The 24,695-nt window shown below is 41.5% G+C and overlaps 1 protein-coding gene across 4 annotated transcripts in view; it reads left to right on the top strand.

The window, feature by feature from the left end:
• UBR3 (ubiquitin protein ligase E3 component n-recognin 3) overlaps positions 1-24,695 on the top strand; it is a 327,861-nt gene that overhangs the window by 226,733 nt on the left and 76,433 nt on the right. For 2 of the 4 annotated variants that reach the window (XM_073633943.1, XM_073633941.1), the window contains 4 exons: positions 9,645-9,755; positions 10,388-10,594; positions 15,949-16,085; positions 19,433-19,518. In XM_073633943.1, the coding sequence (XP_073490044.1) occupies positions 9,645-9,755; positions 10,388-10,594; positions 15,949-16,085; positions 19,433-19,518 (541 nt within the window). Of the gene's footprint in view, positions 1-9,644; positions 9,756-10,387; positions 10,607-15,948; positions 16,086-19,432; positions 19,519-24,695 lie in introns of all 4 variants that reach the window. The other 2 variants (XM_073633940.1, XM_073633942.1) reach the window with 1 other exon arrangement.

Genomic DNA, 24,695 nt, shown 5'->3' with positions numbered 1-24,695 from the left:
AGGTCAGCAGTCTTTCCCATGATTGTGATTCCTACTGAACCAGATTGAGAGATCATTTAAAGGCTCAGGAACCCTTTACAGGTGTTATGGCTTAATTAGCTGATTAGAGTGGGACACTTTATGCCTAGAATATTGCATCTTTTCACGATATTCTATTTTTCTGAGATTGTGGATTTGGGGTTTTCATGAGCTGTAAGCCATAATCATCACAATTATGACAAATCATGGCTTGAACTATCTTGCTTTGCATACCTCTTATATTAGTTTCACCGTTTAAGTTGCATTAGTGAAATAAATGAACTTTTGCACGATTTTTCAATTTTTCAAGTATCACCTGTATAAATGGGTATACACCCATACACACACACACACACCCGCAAACTTATGTATGCAGAGCCAACCATATATACTTATGTGAATGCACAACATTGCGTTGGAGGATAGATATATAACTCTATACTGATATGAATGAGAGAACTGCCATATAGGTAATGGTATGTGTTGTAATAGTATAGGTTGTATTAGTGATGGTAGAAAAGGGAAACTGAAAAAAATGTGTGTATGAATAAAGTAGATAAAGAAAATATCGGTGTTGGAAAAGGCGCAAGCCTGACTCGCTACACAATTCTGCGTTAGACGCCATATGACTGGTATTGACGGACCGCATCAGTAATTACTCTGTACCACATAATTTCAAAGACTGCCATTAAGGGAACCCAGTGGGCCTGCAAGTGTTAAGCATTGAAGCCATCAACAAAGATTCTGATGGAGGGAGAAGATTCCGGAAGCTATGTAAGAGGGAGACATTCTGGGTCTTCACCCTTGGTTCCTTGGCTCCTGATGGAATGAATGAAGACCTAGAGGTCCATGGTGTAGTCTAATGGGTATGGGAGTGTTCCCCTAACCCCCTTGTCCATCATGATATTGTCCCTGCCCTGTCTGTTCTCCAGGTGTGTAGATATGTGGGAGGAGGGAGAGAGACGCATGTGCATGTATATGTGTGTGTACATGTGTATACGTGTGTGGATGCATGTATGGGTTTTTTCTGCATATACGTGCCTTTTCCGTATGTGGATGCGTGTCTTCCACACTACACAGAACATGAAAATGCAAATATTTTAGTGAATATTAAATACTAAATACCGTTTCTCTTCAGTAGTATATTAGCAGTCTTGTGACTTCTATCAGTGTCTGGCTGAGCACTAGTTAAAGCTTATAGGAGGAGTTTTCATTCTCATCTGACTGTCATAGTTACATAGTTAGTAAGATTGAATAAAGACACCAGTCCATCCAGTTCAACCTGAGTGAGCACCCACAATTGTCCCCATCCCTGCACATTGCATCCCATCCAATATATATATATAATTTTTTTTTTTTGGGTACCCATGTAGCTCCACACACGTCCCCAAGGGGTCTGCAATCTAAGGTCCCCAACTCACACCCATACACCAGTGCCAATTTTTGGACAGAAGCCAATAAACCTACCATATCTTTGTCCTATGAGGCTGCAGGATTCCTGACCCTCTGTCTTCACAGTGCCGGTTGGCCCTGTGCTGTTCACATGCACCCTCCCAAAAAGAAAAAAATAACTCTCTAGCAATACACATAAAACTGAGCATGTGCAGAATGGCTCCTAGGGCTCTGTGCTATCCAGAGATGGATTGGGGAATGTGAAAGAAGGGGAGGATCAGAGAAAACAGGATCAAACAGCCTTTTTACACAACGGGCAGGATTTACCCCTTAGGCTCCACAGTGAGTACAATGAGCATGCTTTACTGCATACAGTGGGTATAGAAAAGAATCACCCTCCTTTTTAAAATGATTACATTTTGTTGCTTTGCAGCCTGAAATGAAGACAAACACCGTTTTGTGTTATCCAGCTGTATTTACTAGTGCTGCTTATACCATCTAAGTGAAAGATATAAAACTAACATGTTAGAAAAAAAAAAAAAGAAAATTCAGCAGAATCACTGAGTTGGAAGAAGGATCACCCCCTTGTGTCAGTATTTTTTTGAACCACCTTTTGCTTGAATTACAACCTTTAGTCTGTTGGGATGTCTCTACTAATTTTGCACATCTAAACTTTGCAAGATTTGCCCACTTTACTTTGCAGAACTGCTCAAGTTCAATTGAATTTGATGATGACCACTTGTGGACTGCAATCTTCAAGTCATTCCACAGATTTTCAGTGGGGTTTAAGCCTGAGCTCTGACTAGGCCACGCAAAGACATTTTCTCCTTCATTGTGGTCATTTTTGCTGTGTGCTTTGGGTCATTGTAATGTTGGAAGGTAAACCTTCTTTCAATTGACAACTTTCTGGCAGAGGGCAGCAGACTTTCCTTAAGATTTTGACGGTATTTTGCCCCATTTTATTTTATTTATTTCAGGTACTTGTATAGCGCCATCAATTTACGCATCGCTTTACATATACATTGTACATTCACATCAGTCCCTACCCTCAAGGAGCTTACAATCTAAGGTCCCTAACTCACATTCATACATACTAGCGACAATTTTGGACAGAAGCCAATTAACCTACCAGCATGTCTTTGGAGTGTGGGAGGAAACCGGAGTACCCGGAGGAAACCCACGCAGGCACAGGGAGAACATGCAAACTCCAGGCAGGTAGTGTCGTGATTGGGATTCGAACCAGTGACCCTTCTTACTGCTAGGCGAGAGTGCTACCCACTACACCACTGTGCCGCCCCACAGCACAGTGATCCAGTCTCTGCTGCAGAGAAACACCCCCATAACGGGATATTACCATCCCCATGCTTTGCTGTAGGAATGGTGTTATTTGGATGGTGAGCTGTATTGGATTTCCGCCAGACATATCATTTGGTGTTGAGGCTATGTAATTCAATATTTTAGTCTAATCTGACCACAACACCTTTTTTCCATGTGGCCTCAGAATTTTCAAGATGCGTTTTAAGGTGGTCAGATGAGGCTACAATGTAGTCTTTCTTCCCCACAGTGTTCTTACCATTTTATATGTGAAGATTCTCAACTTTAGTATATCGGTGCCAGTAAGTGAGAGCGAGTGGGTTAGTTGCATTTGGTAACCCTGAGCTAGTATGCCATGAAAGCTTCTGTTAAACATTTGTTAACCCAAAAAACAAACAGATCCTGTTCCCTTAAAGCAGGGGTCTCAGACTGGCGGCCCTCCAGCTGTTGCAAAACTACAAGTCCCATGAGGCATTGCAAGGCTGACAGTTACAAGCATGAATCCCACAGGCAGAGGCATGATGGGACTTGTTGTTTTGCCACCAGTTTGAGACCCCTGCCTTGGAGCATGTTGTATAGCAAAGTGCTTGTGCTGTGTAATTTGGCCCCTTGTAACACCTAAAAAACCTGACTGATCCTGTCTGACTATACCCTCCCCTCTGCAAACTGACCACCATAATCAGGGCTTCTGAGCCCTAACACCGTGGTCTGTTTACATGATTCCGTCATCCGCAGTCTGCTATCTGCTCTTCTGTGTCCTCTCCCCCCTCCCCTCCACTCTCCCTGCCGTTACCAGCACCCTCCCTTCTCCGCACCTGCTGCTGATGCACGTCTCTCTGTCTCTCCTCACCTCCCCGGCTGACGTCAGTGGCACTGCTTGGCCCCACCCACTGCAACTGTGAGAGCCGGAGAGAGAAGATAGCTGACAAGTCAGCTGAGCGCCTAGAGCGGAGCTTATTTAGGTACAGATCGGAAGATTTTTTACATTACACAGGCACAGGGACACTTGTTATTATGGTACAGAGGGGATAAGATGATTTAGCTGCAGTGGGTTAACAACGACTTTAAGTCCTCATATAAATAGCTGCCAAAAAGGGACAATCCTTGAGCAGACTCTGTATCAGTGGTTGTCAACTTATGAGCTAAAGGGGGGCCTCAAGTGCAGCCCCTGACATCCCCAAAGGGCCGCACATAATGTTCACTATATGTAATGCTTGAGAGGACTTTCAGAAACTGCAGACCTAATAGAGGAAATGAGGTTCAGAGACTGGGGACATTGTACATATTTGTCTGGGGATATGCTGCAGAAGACAATACAAAACTGGGAACGTTAGAAGAGGCTATTAGAGATCAATTCCACAGGCTGCTGAGGTTCAAGGGCCACAAATCATATACCAGAGGGCTGCAGGCGGCCCTCGGGCCACAGGTTGGGCACCAGGGCTCTATATGCTGTCTGCTTGTGATAGGAAATATTCATTTAAGGTGTTTTAATTTCATTTTAGTCTGGAAAATAGAAAACATTTTACAATCTATTCAAATATTGCACATCCCCTTTGTGTTTATCATAGTTTCCCTTTAATCTGTGTGTGATTTTTATACCTGTCTGGAGTGAACATGCTGCATGAAAGGCAGTTTGCTATTTTCACCCATCTGTTTCATTTCAAGCCATCTCTCACTTCATCCTTTGTACTGCCATCCATCATGTGTTGAACATACCTAGAGGTGAGCGGAGATTTATGGGCTCGATATTCGGAACAATTAGTCTGTGAATCACTAGAAACAGATTTTTGCCACAACAACTGGCATGAAAACTGTCAGTACTCTGCAGATTTGTGTAAGCAAGTGAAGCAAGAAGAGCGCTTAATACGTGCCAGTAATTAAGAGGACCTCAGATTTGTTCAACGCTCAGAATATGCTGCTGTTCTGTAAATATCCCTTCTCATTACTTTTATAGAGCAGACTCATTATGAATCTCATTTTAGTACATTTAAAAATTTGGTTGCATTTTAAAATATATTTTGGGTGAGGGGAGGTTACAGAGCTGTTATAGATGCGCACATCTATATATGTGTAGATAGATATATATAGATATATATATCTATATATATATATCTATATATATATAGATCTATATATATATAGATATATATATATATATATATATATATATAAAATCTCCACATTATATTGTCAAAAGTATTGGGACGCCAGCCTTTACATATGAACTTTAATGCCTTCTACACACGGTACGATTGTTGGACAACCAAGCGTCTGATTTTTGTCAAAAGGGCATGTGCCAGGATCGTGTCGTGCATGCACTACTTTCACTGCGTTCTGCTGCGATTTTGGCCCATTCAAATGAATGGGCTGCAGAATCGCATCGCAAAGGGATCCCAGTGTGAACTGACCCTTATTGCAGACAATAGGATTCCTCTGTAATATAAAAAAAAAAAAAAAAAAGCATTACTTCCCTTTTTCTCTCGTGTTTTTTTTTTTTTTTTTTTTTTATAATTTAGACTAAAAGCCCCTCCATAATTTAATCAGAATTTACTGTGTTCTTGGAAAGGTATGGTCATATAAATAATTTTTGTTTCTCTTTTTCCTGGAAGGTGACAACAGCTAAGTATTAGTCTACCCTGCAGTAGCTAGAGGCTTTTAATAGTTGAGTTTACCCTCTGCTGTCAAAGGAAATGGATTGTTTGTGCTTCAAATGTATTCTTTTGTATGTGACAAATGGAATTGCTGGAGTGTGATTAACGTACCTAAAATTTCTTGTGAATTGGTTTGGCCAAGTATTGATTGTTCAGGTTTCTGGAATGAGCAGATAGAAGTGCAGTGATGGCTGACCATAGGTCAAACTTTGGGTGCTTTTACACATGAGCTTTATTGTTGGAGCAGTGAACATACAGTCCTAAAACAGGCGTTTTGCAAACAGAATTCTTTACAGCACGGGTGTCCAGCGTTTTGATCTCCCTGAGCCACACTAGAAGAAGCGGAATTGTTTTGGGCCACGCATAAAATACACTAACAATGAGGATAGCAGATGAGCAGAAAAAGCTGCACCTATTTGAATAATAGAATAAATAAAACATTTTTTTTTAAATAAATAAAACATTTTTTTTTTTTTATTAATGGGTAAGAGGGCAACTTAAAACTAGTGAGATATTTGACACTGTTTTTGATAAACTATTTGATGGATGTAGCAATTCTTCAAGAATTCTCAAAATGCTTATCAGATATTTTGGTTCTAATGTTGCCCTTGTGTGCTTTATCCTTAAAAATAGTTTCCTCCCACACTCCAAAAACATGCAGGTAGGTTCATTGGCGACTGTCTAAAATTGGCCCTAGTATGATATTCTCATGAGCGCACATAAGATGACTGCCTCTCCATCTGCCCCAACAGCAGATGAAGTACCTTGAGTCCCCAGGGCAGAAAATGCTATAGAAATATTAGGGCAATAGAAATATTAACAGTAGTATAGTTTGAGACTTGGAGTCAGAGCCCTTGTCACCACAAATGAAGACAAGACACAATTAAACTTTTCTAGCAGCTGTGATTTTTTTTTTTTTTGTCTGAGGGTTCACTCACACCAGGTGCGGTGGGACTGCTTTGGGTGTTTATTCCAGCGAAATCCCACTGCACCCCCACCGCAGGTCAAGGCAAAATGCCTTGTCTCTGGTGTGGCCAGTTCATCCCACTGTGTTGCGGTAGTGTGTGGGCAGTTTGCACTGAAAAAAAGAACTGCGTGCAGTCCTCCCTTTTTTTCTTTTTTTTTTTTTTTTTTTTTCCAGAGCAGCACGGGTCATCACATGGCAGCCAATAGGACTGTATGAAATGTCACCGTGTGACATTTCAATAAAGTTATTAAAAAAAAGTAAACCGTGCAATACACCAGTATCTGCACATGAACGCTGCACTGGTCCAAGTGCACCCTTAAGGAGGAAGTTTAGCTAAAACCTATCTAATGCTGAACCTTCTATCTGCCACATTCTAAGCCTAATCTATCCAGCCCTGTAATGAAAAAATCGCTGTACTTACCTATTCTACATCCACTCCAATCCCATGCTGAGCTGTCAGCGCTGGCTACAGTGTGTGGGAGTGTGCAGAACAGGCAGCTGACAACGGAAACCACTTTGTAACGCTATGGGTGACGTCACTTCCCAGCCATTGTCGGCTGTCTCACTACACAGCAGCCGCCGCTGGATACTGGCTTCAGAAAAGGTATAGAGATTTTTTTCTTTTATAGGATTAGATAGATTAGGTTTAGAATGTGGCTGGGGGTAGGTTTAGTTTTAGATTTTGGCTGAACTTTCATTTTAAGCTAAGAACACATGGGCCAAATATTGGCTGGTATCCGCCGGTTCAACAGGAACTGGCTGACATTTAGTCATCATGTACAGCTGTCCTTCTGACAGAAGCAAGTCTAACGACCGTCTTTGGACGAAGGAACGTGCTGGTAAACCAGCATCCGATCAGCACTGACAGCCAAGTCTTGGACTCCCACCTCTACTTGTGAGCAAACCATGAGTGGTGAAATGGGTCAAGGAAGGTTGGTTGCTAGGTGGAGACATTGCTGTATGCAGTCATTTTGTAGATAACTAATATATACAAGAGGAACTAAAAGTGGTGTGCAGCTGATACATATTTTTCTTTCTGTTTCGAGTCTTGCGCTGAGTTGTGGATTTGAAAACAAAATTAAAGTTACATGCGGAACACCCTGATATGATTGTGTTGGTATTAGCTGAAAATAGAAGCTGGGATTTCCCTTTAAAATAGAAAGCAGTGGTATGCAGTTAATCATAGCAAGAGAGTAAACATGGTATCACTGGCCTTCCCATTTTAGCCTGGTAAAGGCAGATTTCTGTTTGATTGTATTTGCCTTTCCTTTTGTATTGGTAAAGAAGCTTGAGGCTGGGTTCACACTAGTGTAAATTGGATGCAGGTTTCCCCGCATCTAATTCGCAAAGCAGGAGATCGTGACCGTCTCTCTATGGAGCCGGTTAATATATCTCCACAGCAGCTCTGGTGCAATTTGCACAGGAGCCCTGTGCGTCTTTTGGTCCATTTCAGGTCCGAATTCAGCCCAAAATTTGGGCTGAAATTGGACTTGAAACAGTGAATGAGGACACACTGGACTCCTACTGTGAGCCCCTGCGTGCTCATATGTGAACCCAGCCTGAAGGTTTCTATGTGAATCCTTAAAATGGAAAGCCCATGTAAAATAAAGCTTTCGTTTATGATTGATTTGCTTGGTTTTGGTTAGAGAAAATTAAATATAATTTTATATCCTTATGCTGTTCAGCCTAACAGTCTTATTAGATATAGACAGGTGCCAGTTTGGTTAAGCAATTTAGGGAACAATTCCTGCCATTTTAATTTGTCTCATGATGTAATTTCCTCTTTAAATTATATATCTAATTGTGAATGTATTTTCTATGTCTTTATATGAAAGTATTGCATAGTTAATCTGGTAGAAAAATGACCATCCAGTTCAACCAACAAGATTACCAACCAATTACTTTTCTTACTATCTGAAAAGAGGCTGAAGCAGTGTGGAAGAAAACGTATTTTATTGCAGCTTACTAATTCTTAGATGTGACTGCTGTATTAGTTTCCTTTTTTGGTGATCCAGCCAGCAAGTCTTTTGTGTTTCTCAAGCTCTCCAGCAGAATGTGTCAATTTACATGTACAAACCACTTAACACTGGCAGGAGTGATTAAAATGATCAGATTTTTTTTATTCATGCAAAACCTTTATCCTAAAGAGAAAAAAAAGTTTGCTGTAACAGATTATAACGTATGAGTTGGAGTTTGGCATCAATGTGTCAGTGTATCTAAATCTGCAAATACATTTAGCACAACCCCCCTCCCCTGACTGACAATGCAGCTCTCTGCGGCACTTTACCGCCAATGCCACCCCCGCCCCAGTGTGAAAGGGGCCTAATACATGAGGTGTGTTATTGGCCAGATCACCAAGGCAAAGCAGGGAAAATAGCCAAAGAGAAGAAAACTAATGATTAGTAAGCTGCAGTATAATACATTTTTGGTTTTGGGTTTAATACCTTTTTGAGTTTGCTGGACATGGTTAGTTTCATCCATGCCATTCAACGCAAAAATGTCAACTTGTAAAATTATTCCTTTTCTGCAAAAACATGATTTTTTAAGCATTGAAAAAATGGCAGTTGTTTGATACATAATGATTTGCAAAATAAATGTCATTCCGTCTTCAGAGGCAGCAATAACAGGTTATTGGCTAACAAGATTTTTTTGCAGGATAAGAGGGTATTTACTTTCGCTTATCAGACAGATAATTTAAACAAGGTACTGCTATACACGGTTCGCATCTCGGCCAGTTCAGCGGGACAGGGGCAGGCTGATTGGACCAAGTTGATCGATCAACTTGGGTACAACCAGCCTGCCAGATTCTCTTATGATTATCGCTAGCGACTGCTATAGCCACTAGTGATAATCGCTGTCTTCTCCCGGTGGGGACGGCTGCCCCTGCCGGCAGAAGGCGATTGGTCAGCAGGAGGGATTCCCCTGTCAACACTGTCTGTGTTAATGGGGGAATCGTGCAAATTTCACCCATGGTTGTAGGAAAGAAATCTGCTCAGTGTATGGCCTACCTTAGAGTTTCAATAGAAGATGAAACACAAATGCGTCTAATGTTAGCACAGTGGCTTAGTGGTGTGCACTGGTGTCCTGGGTTTAATTTTCACCACTACCTGCGTAGAATCTGTATGTGCTTCAATCTGGATTTCTGTGTGTAGGAATCTGTGCCTTTATGGCATTAGGTTATCATTTTCTTCAAGAGAGACTAATTGTCATTGGTTCATTTTTATTTATAAAGAACTGCAGCATATATAGAGACTTTCTAAATGTTTAAAAAAAATGTATTGTTGTCTTTTTCATTTTGCCAGAGTTCTTGTCTTCAATCAGTGTCTATAGGCTGGGAAGGAGGTGTTTATGTACAGACCTGTGGCCACACACTCCATATAGATTGCCATAAGTCCTACATGGAGTCATTACGTGTAAGTAGTAGTATTGGTAAATGTTAAAGATACGCAATGAAAAGAGGGAGCAGATTTATGCGTGCACCAACTACATATAAGGATAGCTAGATTGACACGCAGGGTCATATTTATGGATTAGCCTGAGTAGCATCTACAGTAAGCTTTAGCATGAGATCCAAATTTGTAGCTATGGCGTGTACTCCACTTGTCTTCACGGCAATCGGTGCTTCATTGACTACTAAAATGGGGAGATTGGATAATGCATTAATCATGGTGGGGCACATTTGAGAGCTTGAACCAATACCCAGTGTGACTTATCCGAACATGGATCAGGTCTTTGTTTTCATTGGTGTATAAAATATTCAAGCTTTATTTTTCTTTTTGTTTTCAAAAGAGTGGAAAAGGGGTTAGGTTTTTGTTAATGCATTTGTTTCACACTATTTGTAATCCTGACACCGGAACTGGAGGTGGAATGGGACAGAGATAGAATAAAAGAAAATGGATAGGCTTTTTCCATTTCCTACTTTTGGCTTTAGATACATGTGAACTATAAGATGTGGAAGCTTTCGCTGTTTGACTTTCCAACTTTTTATTATGAAAATGTTTTGTAAAGGTTATGTGATGATTCATATTCTATTTTTCTTTTCCAGAATGACCAGGTCCTGCCGGGTTTTTCGGTTGAGAAAGGAGAGTTCACATGTCCTCTCTGCAGGCAGTTTGCAAACAGCGTCCTTCCTTGTTTTCCTGGTAACAGTATAGAGAGAAGCCACTGGCAGAGTCACTTTCATGGAAACAAGAGTATGCGAGAACTCATCAAAGAGGTGGAGGAGCTTCAAGAACAGCTGGGAACTTTCCCAGTAAGCATCAGTGTAAGGCCAAAACATCTTGTTACTTTCACTCTGTCACCCCATCTCATCTGTTGCTATCACTGCAGTGTAGAGAGATGGTCATTTATTAGATGTGCCTTTCTGAAGCACGCTTGTAGAATAGACATGGCATTATTTGTGAGATGATTAGATGGCTAGAAAGCATCCCTGCATTTAAACTATAATTTTTTTTTTATACATTTGTATTTTTTACTTTTAAATATATATATTTTTTCTTTTTTGGAGAACCAGTATGGTGATTTAAATAAACCTAGTGCAGAGAAAACTATTTATTTTTTTACAGGTACTTATATAGCACTATAAATTTTTGCAGCACTTTACATGTGTACATATATATAATACATTTACATCAGTCCCTGCCCTCAAGGAGCTTACAGTATAAGGTCCCTAACTCACAATGATACATACACATACTGGGGCCAATTTAGACGGGGTCCATTTAACCTACCAACGTGTCTTTGGAGTGTGGAAGGAAACCAGAGTACCCGAAGGAAACCCATGCAGGCACAGGGAGAGCATGCAGACCCCAGGCAGGTAATGCCGTGGTTGGGAGTGGAACCGACAACTCTAGTGCTGCTAGGCGGAAGTCCTAACCACTTAGCAGCCATGCTATTAGCTGAGCATTGTTGACCCTTTTTTAAAGGTAAAGATTGATGAACTATTTAGTTAAGGTGCTAAAGCCACAGGCTCAGATCTTTTAGTATAATGTATATTGTATACAGTACATGGCATTTAAACAGCTACTGAGGACTCTGGAGATTAGATATGCTGACCAGAATTCCCAGTTCTGTGCAGCTACTACTCTCATTTAATTGATGGATTCACCATACTATAGGACAAAAATGATTGGCGGTTTTAGCTGCAGATGGAGGCATTATGGCACAAACTGCTGTAGGGAAATCTCACTCATGAGGTTATTGGGACTTATTAGAAGCACCTGAATGTTTCAACCAACCCCCTAAATATTAACGCCTTGGAGCTGACTGCCTTCAGGAGCTTTTCAGAGTTCTAAAAGCTGGAAGGCGGGCATTAGAGTCATGTGAGCACTGTGATTTGGCTGTCACAGTGGTCACATGATCAGAAAGCTCCCAATCCCAAGTATGCATCGGGAGTTTAGCGATCCCCACTGGCTAGCATGCAGGGAGTTGTTTATACAGGGCTGCATATATGTGGCCATCTGGCGTTAAGGCCCACATGCCGAGAGGCCACATATATGCGTACTGTCGATACCGAGAGGTATAGAAATGAGATTTTAAATGGAACCTACCTGTATCTGAGCACCACAAACCGAAAACCCTATTTCATTGATTTTTTTAATATTCAAAGCAAACTCACACATCCATCCACGTCTCCATGTTTTATTTTGTTGAGAAATCTCTTTGTAAAACACTCCCCTAGTATTTCTAGCTGCAGCCATCTTGAGTAAGAGAGAGCGATTCATGTATCATTTACTTACTGGAATCCATCTGTCCTTGGCTCAGTTATGGCTCAGTTATGCAGGTAGTAATGTATGCTTAGCTGAGAAAGCCCCTGCTTTAGATGAAAGGGAAAAAAAATACCCATGAAGGTCTAGAGGCACTAAAACATACATTTTATTTGGCCACTTAGCTAATATCCTAAACTAGACAGGTAGTCCTTTTTCAGGATTATTGAATGCAATGAAATCAATAATGTACTGCTGCCTCATCTTAGAGTGAACCTGTACCCAGAATATGCACATTATAGTATCTTCATATTCTGAACAAGCATTAAAAGCACTATAAAAAAGCCATCATTCAATTCTGTAGCTAAAGGTAAATTAATCTTCAAACTTCACTGACACACTGAAATCATGACTCCTTTCCTAATATTTTTCTGTGAAAGCAGTATGTTGGCATTCTGCCAGAATTCGAATGTACACAGACACCAGGTTTTTATAAACTATTAGATCTGGTTCACACCTATGCGTTTTTTATGTGTATTTTGCGTTTTTCAGAAATACTCTACAGTCCATTTACCATGCTTTCCTTTGAGAAACATTTACATTATGCGTATTATGTGTTTTTCAGCTGCTGTGTTTTTGGAAGGGACAGGGACTTTTTTAAACGCAACACAGTATGTTTTTGGTTTAGTAGATTTCAATGGACACTTTGCGGAAACACATCAAAAACGCGTGTACAAAAACTCACCACCACCACTGCAGAAACGATCAAAAGCAGACTGCATCAGTGTGAACGAGGCATTAGAAACTGACTGTATCCAAATGTTTGGGTCTCTGTTGTGATTTTTGAGGATAATTTACTTCACAGTAAATGCAGTTTGGTGCACTTTACAGTAGACCTTGCATAATCTGAGTCCGCTACCCTATAATGAAAAAACTAAAAGCTGAAAACCTTTGAAGTATTACAGGAGAACACCTTTCTGCGTATTACTGGCATTCTCAAGATTTAGGGTACTCAGCTTTTCCAGGAAAATGGGTGGGGGGAGGGGCGGGTAAGATTTTTTTTTTTACATTATGTGCTTTTAATATGTTGGGTGTTTTTAGCTTTTAGTTAGTGTTTTTCATTCTAAGTGTGGGTGGGGGACTCTGTAGTTGGTGGATCTTGGATATTCATACAAGGTCTGCTTTACCCACCTAATGACCACCCTATAGTAGATATACTGCTAGTCTAGAGGGCACATGTGGGGGGAGGGGGGATCTTGTGTCCCTGCAAAGTGGGGAATAAAATCCATCACTCCCTTAGTAAAAGCATCTAACACAGTACACAAAACATCAGCTAGCCACACGGTTAACCCTTTGATTGCCCTAGATGTTTAACCCCTTCCCAGCCAGTGTCATTAGTACAGTGACCGTGCATATTTTTGCACTGATCACTGTATTAGTTTCTCTGGTTCCCACAAAGTGTCGAAAGTGTCAGTTAGTGTCCGATTGTCCGCCACAATATCACAGTTCCGCTTTAAGCCACTGATCGCCGCCATTACTAGTATTAAAAAAATAAATAAACATGCCAGTATATATCCCAGTTTGTAGACACTATAACTTTTGCGCAAACCAATCAATATACACTTATTTGGGTCTTTTTTACCATAAATATGTAGCAAAATGCATATTGGTCTAAATTAATGAAGACATTTGATTTTTTTTTTTTTTGGATATGTCTTCCCTTAACCTGTTAAGGCCCACCCCACGCAGATATACTACGGCAGGGCAGCCCTCCTGTGCGAAATCACGTATCTCTACCTGATTTTGTGCACTTGGTCTGGGGCGCACGTGCCGCCGGCAACCCACTCCCGCTGTGATTGGACACGGTGGTACCCATTTATCGCCTCCGCCAGGACTCAGTGGTCATCCTCAGGAGAGGCAGAACACAGCGGTCTGCCTATGTAAACAAGGCAGACTGCCGTTCTGCCAGAGGGGAAGATGGAGAGCAGGATGAAGATGGAGAGCGTGTTCCTGCTGAGCAGGAACACGAATCTGTCTTACCCAGTCAAAGCACCCCCCACAGTTAGCAAGCACTCCCTAGGTACACATTTAACCCTTTGATTGCCCCTGATGATAACCCCTTCCTAGGTAGTGTCATTAGTACAGTGACAGTGCTTTTTTTTTTTGCACTGATCACTGTATTAGTGTCACTTGGTGTCAGATGTGTCCACTGCAATGTCCAAGTCCCGCTAAAAACCGCCAATCATCGCCATTGCTAGTAAAAAAAAAAAAAAAAAAATTGAATAAAAATATATCCCATAGTTTGTAGACGGTATAACGTTTGGGCAAACCAATCAATATACGCTTATTGGAATTTTTTTTTTACCAAAAACATGTAGCAGAATACTTATTGGCCTAAATTTTTTTTTTAATTGGATGTGTTTAATAGAGGAAAGTAAAAAATGCATATATTTTTTTCAAAATTTTTTCGTTTTTTTTTTTTTTTGTTTCCAGCGCAAAAAATAAAAACCGCAGAGGTGATCTTATACACAAAGAAAGCTCTGTTTGTAGGAAAAAAAGGACAATTGTCAGTCAAAGTAACGCAGTGCCATGCTGCAAGAAATGAAAATCTTCCGGGCTGAAGTGGTTAAAGAAGATCTATCACCAGATAGATCAGCACTTGTGTTTTCATTGAGGCTTGGTTTACATATATGCGAATTGGATGCATTTTTAACCCCATCCAATTCGCATAACATGTGAATCGGACCGACTTTCAATAGAGCTGGTTCACACATGTGTGGGGCGGCTGCGATGTGGTTTTAAAAAGGGTCCTGTGCGTTTTTGGCTCCAGTTCAGGTGTGATTTTTCAGGTAACAATTCGCACCTGCATCGCACTTGAACCAGCGAGCAGAAACACTCCGGACTTCCACACTGAAACCTCGGCCGCATATGTGTGAACCCAGCCTAAATCTGAACAATGTATGTTAAGTAAAATGAATATTTTTTTTCGTTCAAAGTCTTAAAGTGGCTGTAAACCCACTAAAAAAAAAAAAAAACCTGCAAGACAAAGGAATAATGAGCTAGTATGCATAGGATACTAGCTCATTATGAAATACTCACCATAGATCGAAGCCCCCGCAGAGGTCCCGGCACACTGCTCTGTCCGGCGACATGTCTCCTGGAGTTATTTCCGGGTATCTCGGGCTCCGGCGCTGATTGGCCGGAGCCGCCAGTAATGGCACGTCAGCTGAAGCAACAACACGAACGAGCCGTGCTTCAGTGCGCATGTGCCGATGATGTCGGCACATGCTGATACAGGGGACATCTCCTAAACTTTGCAGGTTTAGGAGAGATCCACGGTAGCTACAGGTAAGCCTTATTATAGGCTTATTATTATATATTTGTAAGGGTTTACAACCACCTTTTAAAATATGGGTTTTCCCATGCAGATAGTTACATCCACCTTTGAGCCCTGTCCCCTCTCCATTCAGCAGCACCTTGTCTCTCTCTGCCCTCTTCAGTGCACACACACACAGTCCAGACCTGTAGCTTGTTGTTCAAGGCACAGAGACTGGGAATGGATTGCATCTTGAGAAGTGCGCTTTCATTCATGAAAACACAGGAAAAACACATAGTTAATTATTGGTTTCAATATTGCTTTAATTATGTGCATGTAAGGTGTCCTAACATCTGATATGCACATGCTTATCATAATACAATGTGATTGCATAAATTACCACTAAGAGAATCTGTGATCAGACAATAGCTAAAATAGCTTCTGAAGATAATAATAAATATGAATTCACGGTGACAGGTCCACAGAGTTGATGGAAGTTTTGGCAAATGTTTACTTCCAATGGTTGCTGGGTTTTTTTTGCCATATTCATGACTTGTTCTTGCACATCCTATTCTTTCCCTTTAGTCGGAAACAAATTTAAGCAAAGAAATGGAAGCAGTGATGAAAGATATTAAGAGCACCACTCAAAAGAAGTACACAGACTACAGCAAGACGTTGGGTTCCCCTGATAATGACTTTCTGTTCATGTACTCTGTCGCTCGGTAAGTCTCCTGTTTACACTGAAATCAAACCCCTTCCCCAGCAACCTATCACACATTGTATACCAAGAATTAGAGGTAACTTTGCTAGACACAGCAAACGTCCGAAAAATGTTTTTTTTTTACCCTGGAGTTCCACTTTAAGAATTTTGCAGTGCTACTTGCAGACCATACACAACCTGATTTACACAGATAATGAAGTGGTAGTGTTAGAACTTGGAAAAGTAATGTTTTATTAACATTTAAAGAAAATATAAAATAAGTCCTGTAAAAACCCTTCCAAATTTGTAATTAAAGTTACTGCTTATAGGTAAATAATATTCATTAATAAAGTGTCAAGTGAAACAGTGATGTTATAAAAACAATGCACAGTTCTTTTCTGTATTCATGCAAATGACTGGTCAGAGCTTTACTTTCCTAGCAGATCTGTGCTAAGCATTTTTGGAAAAGATCATAATAATGACTTCTGCATTTATAACACTGTTACTCTACATTCTTGAAAAAAACAGAAATATAACAGAACCAAAAAAACAGCATTTTGCTCCTATCCATTTAATTTCTGCCCATGTTTTCATTGCGCCAACTGTAGACATTTTGCAAGCCGTGCGAATCGCCCGAGGAGCGGTAAATTCCCAGCGGATGCCCTTATCAGCAGAAACCAGATGCAACCCTGAGCAAGAGTATTATCATCTTTAAATTGCCTTTTTTCCTTGGAGCAGAGAGGATTAAAACATTCCCTTGGAAATGGGTGGCATTAGCAGCACAAACTTAGTGATGGTAATACATAGAGGCTGTCTTCTGTGAGCAATGGAAAAATATCTCTAAAGAGCCTGAAAATTGTTGCAGACACAAGATTTCAGGACCATTGCCTGCATTCATTTTGTATTCATGAAATCCTATTTAAGAAGCTCAAAGAGTTAAATGACGTCATTGGAATCTGCTGGTATACCTAAATCACGCGCACATTTCACTATTGCAGTCGATTTCATAGTTTTTTATTTTTATCCAGGAAATGTTCTTGAAACATGGGATATTTTTGCAGGAGGAAATGCAAATCACCATACTGGCTTTGCAAACTGTGGCCCTAAAGTGATTGTAAAGTCTTGTTTTTTTCTTATTTAAAATAACAAACATGTTATACTTACCTGCTCTGTGTAGTGGTTTTTCACAGGGCAGCCTGGATCCTCCTCTTCTTGGGTCCCTCTTAGCTGCTCCTGGCCCCTCCCTCCTGTCGAGTGCCCCCACAGAAAGTACTAGCTATGGGGGCACCCAAGCTGAGCTGCAGCTCCGTGTCCTTTCAGACACGGAGCTGCCGTTAGGCCCCTGCCCCCTCTTTCTCCTGATAGGCTTAACTGACTTTGATTGACAGCAGCGGGAGTCAATGGCGCTGCTGCTGTGTCACAACTGATTAGAAGGGAGAGTCCCGGAAGGCTGAGGGACTCGTGGACAGAGAGGGGACTGAGGTAAGTATTACCCGGGGGGGGCTGGGGCGGCTGCTTCAGACAGAAGGTTTTTTTATCTTAATGCATAGAATGCATTAAAAAAAAATAAACCTTCTGACTTTACAACCCCTTTAAGATTTATATGGAAAGTGGTGTCTTGCTTACCTTTTAAACCTACACTGGCTAGCTAACTAGATTAACTTCTAAGGCTAAGCATAAACATCTAGCTAACACAGTTGCGTTTAACAGATGTGAGAAAGCGATATGTCACCTTCTTATCGCTTATTTGAACCCTGTAAATACTGCGCCATGAGGGAGCAATTGTGTGCATTGAATGCCATTGCAGAATGGATGTGGCGCAGCCTCATACACTTAAATAGATCACATTCAGTAGCAGTGGGCCCAGGCTACAAAGCAAAGCATAACAGCATTTGAATAACCCTGTCCGCTTGCCTTTGCCGCTTTGAAAGGGGGGGGGGGGGGGGGGATCAGTGACAGTTTGGACAGTAATGCTCAACTACCATTTCTTACCACCCTCCCAACTGCAAGTGCAAACAAGCCCATAGTGTATGTAAGCCCAAGAACACAAATGTCATTTATTGCAGCTTACAAGTTCTTGGATGTGGTGGCTGCATTTGTTTTGTTTCTTCTTTGTTTCTTTCTTTCATTTTTGGGGAGGATGATAATTGATAAGCGTTTAGCAAGGGCATAGAAAACTGATTTCTGGCAGGATCATTGGGTCTTTTTTCACTTATAGATCATATTTAACAATACCCTTTCAATGGTATATTTACATACCAAAATGGAACAAATTCGAGAAGTTAATTGTTAGTTTAAATTCCTTTAATCTGCTTTAACATCGCCTGTTTTAACATCCCCATTGACACTGAATGATATGCTTTAGATATGTCAAACACACATAAATGACAACTTCTAGCTAAATGTTGTTTCATAGAATTTACCTGCTCAGTGAAATTTTGTATCAGAGGTTAACTTCTCAGATCCCATAGAATGGCATAACAAAAGAAGCCTTGCTAATGCCATTTTCTACTGTGCAGCTAGGTGTGGCGAGGGATTAATTTTACAGCTGTCTGCTGGAAGTGGGATATACTGGTTCCAGTGGGTCATGTATTGGATAGCTAGGACAGGTGAAATGAATGAATGTTCTGCCCTGATGGCTGCAATTTCCTGGGTTGCATTAACAATATGCTCATTAGTTGCCTTGCACTTGACAGTAAGCCCCGGTTCACACAGGGGCGGCACGACTTGCAGGTCGCCTCAGCGAGGTGACCTGCAAACGACTTCTGCGGCGACTTGCAAAACGACTTCTGTATAGAAGTCTATGCAAGTCTCCCCAAGTCGCCCCCGAAGTAGTACAGGAACCTTTTTCTAAGTCGGAGCGACTTGCGTCGCTCCTATTAAAATGGTTCCATTGTACAGAACGGGAGGCGACTTGTCAGGCGGCTAGGTCGCCTGACAAGTCGCCCCTGTGTGAACCGGCTCTTAGGCCTCATGCACACTGGACATTTTTAGAAATTTTTACAGCTATTGTTTTTGGCTTCAGACAATTTTTTCTACAGTCAAACTCTCCAGCATGTTATCCTATGTGTCCATGCACACATAGGCTGTTATCAACTGTTTTTGGCTGTAAAAAAACCCCCAAAACTAGAGGGTTCTGAGAGTAGTTTTTCAGCTGTAAAAACTCTCGATCGTCAAACACAGACACTCAAAAAACATGGCTCACCAGTGTTTAATGTTTTTGATCCCATTGAAAGAAAAAAAAAAAGCTTAAAAACACTAACGTTGAAAAACTCTCTGCAAAGCTACTGGCATTTTTATAACGTTATTATAACGTCTAGTGTGCATGAGGCCTTAATGTGTTAACAACTGTTTCTCTTGTATCAATAGAACAAATCTAGAACTGGAACTTGTGCACTGTGGAGACAATCTATGCTCTGGAGGAGCTAGTGCTGGAGGGAAAAGATCTTGCCTGAGTAAGTTCAAATTTTAAGCAAAACTTGTTAGTATAAAAAAAAGTTGCTGATGTGGTTACTTCAGAAAATTGTTTATCCAGATAACTTTTTTCTTTTACTTTTCACCGCTTGGTTTTACCAGTCAGGAAGTGTGTGGAAATTTTACAACAGTAGCATGGAGCACAAGAAAGTCTGATGGAGTTTTATTCTTCCCTACTTTACTAAAAAAAAAAATTATTTCTGCTTTTGTTGCTTTTGAAAATTTTCCCTTGCTTCCTGTTAATGAAACTGGTCACTTTGTCAGTAATTGAAGGGACATTTCTCTAGTGGAGATATAAATCAAAACCAAATAGTTCCTCTAATCCTCCCCACTTCATCCAAAACTAGAAAAAAAAGAGTTTTGGCTGGGCACACTTTTTAACATGCTAACAGCAGAGACAAGCAGATTCAATCCTTTTCATCAAGGCTGTGCATATGTGTTTTTTGGATCCAGATGCCCCACTTAAAGTGATTGTAAAGTGTGTGTGTGTGTATTTTTTTTAACTAACAAACATGTTATAGTTACCTGTTCTGTGCAATAGAATTGCACAAAGCCGCCCTGATACTCTTCTTCTATGGTCCCCTGCCAGCGCTCCTGGCTCCTCCCCTTCTCTGTGTGCCACCATAGGAAACCGCTTCCTATTGTGGCACACTTGTGGGCTCCATCCCCAGCCATACTGCCTTCTTCCATAGACACAGTGCGGCTCCACTCGCTCCCCAATGGGCTCCCCCTGCCTCAGCAAAGCCTGTGAGCAGGGAAAGCCACTACAGACAGGCACAGCGCTGGATCGAGTAAGGGCTCAGTTATGCATTAAGGGGGTTGAGGGTGCGATACAGGTACTAAAACATTTTATTACCTTAATGCAGGGAATGCATAGGCTTTAGAACAACTTTTAACCGCTTTGCTTCAAACCAGACAATTTTATGAATACTGTAGTTCTTCAGTGAGTCCATAGCAAATATGATGCTACATATGGCTGTATATTCATCTTTTTTTTTTTTTTTTTTGGCTTAACAAAGTTATTTGTCAATATTACAATTGTCAGAGTTTCTAATTTAAAGGAGATCAGTCACAAACTAGAGCCTGTGATTAAAAAGTTAAACAGTACTGTTTTGAGGTTAGCAACTACAGTTCTGGGTTAGTCTTGCGCCCTTGGTGATCAAAATTCAGGTGGTCAGCAGGGACTGGCTGAATTTCGATCATTGCGTGACCATCCATGTTTGACTTTTGTCAAAGGGGCATGCTGGAAAATGTTTGTCAGTTAGTGGCTGCAGGCTCTGATCAATGTGCTCTGACAGCAGTGGGCCCTGCTGTCATAATACAATGTCCCAAAGAAGGGGGTGAGGGGTTGAATTCCTTCATCCACCTCATTTCTGTGGATGGAGGAATCAGTTTTTTTTGTTCAGTTCAGCAAACCGTCTGTGGCCAGCTTTAGTCCTCATTCACACCATACGTGCAGAGAAACTGATGGAAACTGACACTCAGATTTCACTTGCAGAGACACGAGTTTGTATCAGTTTTCATGAGCGTTTTTAGTAAGTTTTATACATGTTGCAGATTCCTGCGCAGAAAAAATCTGCACTTGTTACTAGTGTTGTAGTATCAACAGGGCGCACACAGAACAATTGGGGTTTTTTTTTTGTACCCTTGCAGAGAGCGTGCAGAAAAACCCACATCTCTGCACATGGTGTGAACGAGTTCTTACTCTTCAGAAGCTTGCAATCTACTACACTGATATAAGAAAAAAAATGTACAGTCTAGGGTCAGTTTGTTCTAAAGCCAATTAACCTGACATTTTGTAATTGGATAAATGATTATTATAAAGTAATAGTTATTGATGCACATACTTGTATATATAGTCTCTGTATTTAACTGTATCAAAGTACAAAATATTAGCACATAATAATAATACATATTCAATAAAATTCATACACATACTACAAAATAATACTAGGTAACCTATAATCTCTCTGATCCCTGTCATTGGTGATGTACATACATAATTGTAAAATATAAAAATTGCATAATTGTAAAAAAAAAAATTCATGTAGAATTCCTAGAACACATAATACATGAATGAAAAGATTCCAAACAAATACTGTAACTGCATGGTATAAATAGAGCACAGCATCAAATAGCTTGACACGTTCCGTGACTTGGAGCCACTCTTCAGGAGAAAGCACGTGATATAATCTGCAAGAGAACATATGGATTCCTAAATAATCTGATATGGTAAAAAAATGATTAAAATATTATTGTCCCCTCCTCTGTTCATACTTTGATCTATTTAGGTTCTATTTGGTGGTCCATTGTTTCACTTTCTTTCAACTCTTTATTTTTTATGTAGCGCTGGTAGATTTGCAATCTACCGCACGTTAGGTAAATTTAGTAACTTGTTCATTAGGAAGGTTAAGTTTGCCTCTGTTCCAGCTTGGCTGACGTTGTGTGTGTTTCCGTGCTGACCAGTGGGTGTCACTGGTTAGTGTTGGAAAGGCAATGTGTTGAAGCGTATGGATGCTCTTCTGTCCTGGATACAACTCGGTGGAGGTGGTCTTCCGAGTTGCATTCTGGGCGAGGGTATTTATGGGACAGATGCCATGTTTTGGGGTTCGTTTTTCAGCCACCTGCTTGGCCGACAGGTATGCGTTAAGGAGCTACCTCGCGATACCGCGATACTACGGCACAGGGGTGGGTCCAGAGGCTTATCTGGGGCCTACCACCACGGCCGAGGAATGGTCCTGAGCTGTCGGTCCTGTGTGACGAAGCTGGACAACCGAGGAGATCCCAGGGGAGGACCCGTCTTGGAGGGATCCCGCAGCGTGCTGGTCTATAGAGGGGCCTGGTGACTCGGTTGGAGGACGTATCCGAAAGTAACTATACAGCATAGTGTTGCCGGGTTGGCTTAAAGGTTCAGGCACTGTGACTGACATTCATTACAGAAAATCTGATACATCCTGTGGCAGAGGATCGTACGGATTTTGTTCCCAAGCAAGTCTGTGGCAGAGACTTTGATTTGTGCTGCGTACTGGCTGCTAGGCTGGTGAGAGAGGCCTATCCAGACGAGCAAGGAGTGTGTCCCACGAGGGGAGCGCATTCCATACAATATCTGAATTCTACCCGAACATTTGTTAAGAGAACCCTAAAGGAAGATGTTTGAGTTTCTTCTGCAGTTTCCCTTTCGTCTCTTTCCTGCTAATTCCTAAGTCAAGTGTTTAATAAAGCATTGAAAACGTACTCCAGTGTTGGTGCGTGTATCGTCCAGAGGTAAACTCAACGGAACCCTAGACCCGGTGCCGGTGAAACAGAGGGAAGCAGAGTGAAGGTAACAGACCCGCTTTAAACCAGCAGCTCCACCGAGAGTTATTGCTACATGTGCGGGCTCATCCGGGATTTGTTGACCGTCAATTCTCGCAACCCAGTGGAGTGTTTTACCGGGAGTTTACGGAGAGAGCTGGACTTTAAAAAAAGAAAAGAGAATCTTTCAGGAAAAGGAAAGGTAAAACTGTAGGACTTTATTTCTGAGTGCGTAGACGGCGGGCGCCAGTGAAGGCCCCAGAGCTACGTGACTAGAAGAACAAGTGGGAGGAGTTACCCTACTTGCTACCGCGTGGGACTCGGGTATGTGTTTGGCGCCAGAGGAAAAGAGTAGCCTCGTGATCGTCCTAAGAAGATCAGAGTGTGGCCATGTCTTTTCCGGCGATGCAGCCAGTTGTGGGACCGAGAGTGTTCCCTACAAGCACCGTGATAAATGCTGTGCTATCTGGAACTCTGCTTACGGATACTGGAGTTCGGTTGAAACTGCAGGGGAGGTTTGTCCTGTATACCTCAGGAGATGTTGAGGGATTGGGCATGATCTGCCATCGATGCGAAGGATTGGCTGTGCATCTTCATCCATTTGGGCGATGTTCGCAATGTGGAGAGTACTTATTTGTGGTGGAGCAACCTACCAAGTCGCCCCGTGCTTATCGGATGAATTGGGCAACAGGTATCGCCACAGTAGAAGCTGCTACTGTTATAGAGAGAGAGCGACAGGCTGTTACTTTGCCTGTTGTTACTGACAATGTTCCAGAAGGAGACACTGCTGCTGTTTCATCAGGGGACATTACTTTGGTTTCTGCATCCACTACGCCTACTCCTGTTGTACCTACTCAAAGGAAGGTGGGCTATGTGAAGGCTTCCTGCGGCCGTGGTTGAGGCCTACCCCAGAGGTTACCTGGACCGGAGCTACCAGAGTCCACGTCAGGAACGGGTAAGCCACTGTTGGGGAATGTGTCCGGGACTGTAAATAAATATCTTCCAGCGGAAGAGTTGGGAGATTTGGAAATAGAATCCATGTCAGATCTTTCCGGTGATGATGACCTATTTGAGACTATGTCACAGGAGTTATTGTGGTCACAAAGTGAGGATGTTGCTTCCGCTATGACTTTCCCTGAATGTACAGCCCTGAGTTCTGGGAAGATGTCACCCTGTGTGGAGCCACACAGTACTATTGATGAGAGTTTGCCAAAAGTTGCTAGTTGATTGCAGACACCGGCTGGGTCTATGGTGAGCAAATCATTGGATTCCTGTATACCGCCTGGTATGGGGAGAGACAGATCTTTGCCAAAACTTGCCCGCTTACAAAGGAAATTGAACAAGCATGTGGCGGCGGAGTATGGTTTGGAGTTCCCCTATGTGCCCCGGGATATCATACAGGAGTTTGAAGCTAATTGGGAACTTTGGTACAGTGAAGCTGTTTGGGACTATTTGTCTGTACCTAAGCCCTTCAGAAAGATTGGATGTTCTGTTAAGATGGATGAACGTTTTAACGGATGCTTTGAACATTGGAATTTCGGTTGGCACATCTATGCTGACAAAGTGGTAATTTGCAGGCCGGGAAAGGACAATGTTGTGTATTTTATTAAAACGAAAAAACAGGTGTTTTCACCAGGCCCGCAGAAACACCACTCAGCGCCAGGTCACGATGCTAATTTCAATGCAGAGAAAAAAACATTATAAATATAAAAATTAAATAAAAAAACTTAAATGCATATATCCGAGTGAAAACCCACTCTGCAACCATGCAGAGAGGTAAAAAGCATCAAAGCAGGATAAGCAGCCGTTTAAAAAACAATACATACATGTAAACACAGTGTTTCAAATAATCTAAAAATAGACT

Source organism: Aquarana catesbeiana, linkage group LG06 (genome assembly GCF_042186555.1).
Source record: "Aquarana catesbeiana isolate 2022-GZ linkage group LG06, ASM4218655v1, whole genome shotgun sequence".
NCBI classification, from domain to species: domain Eukaryota; kingdom Metazoa; phylum Chordata; class Amphibia; order Anura; family Ranidae; genus Aquarana; species Aquarana catesbeiana.
Note: the sequence above shows the minus strand (reverse complement) of the source record. Positions and strands in the feature narration are given on the sequence as shown.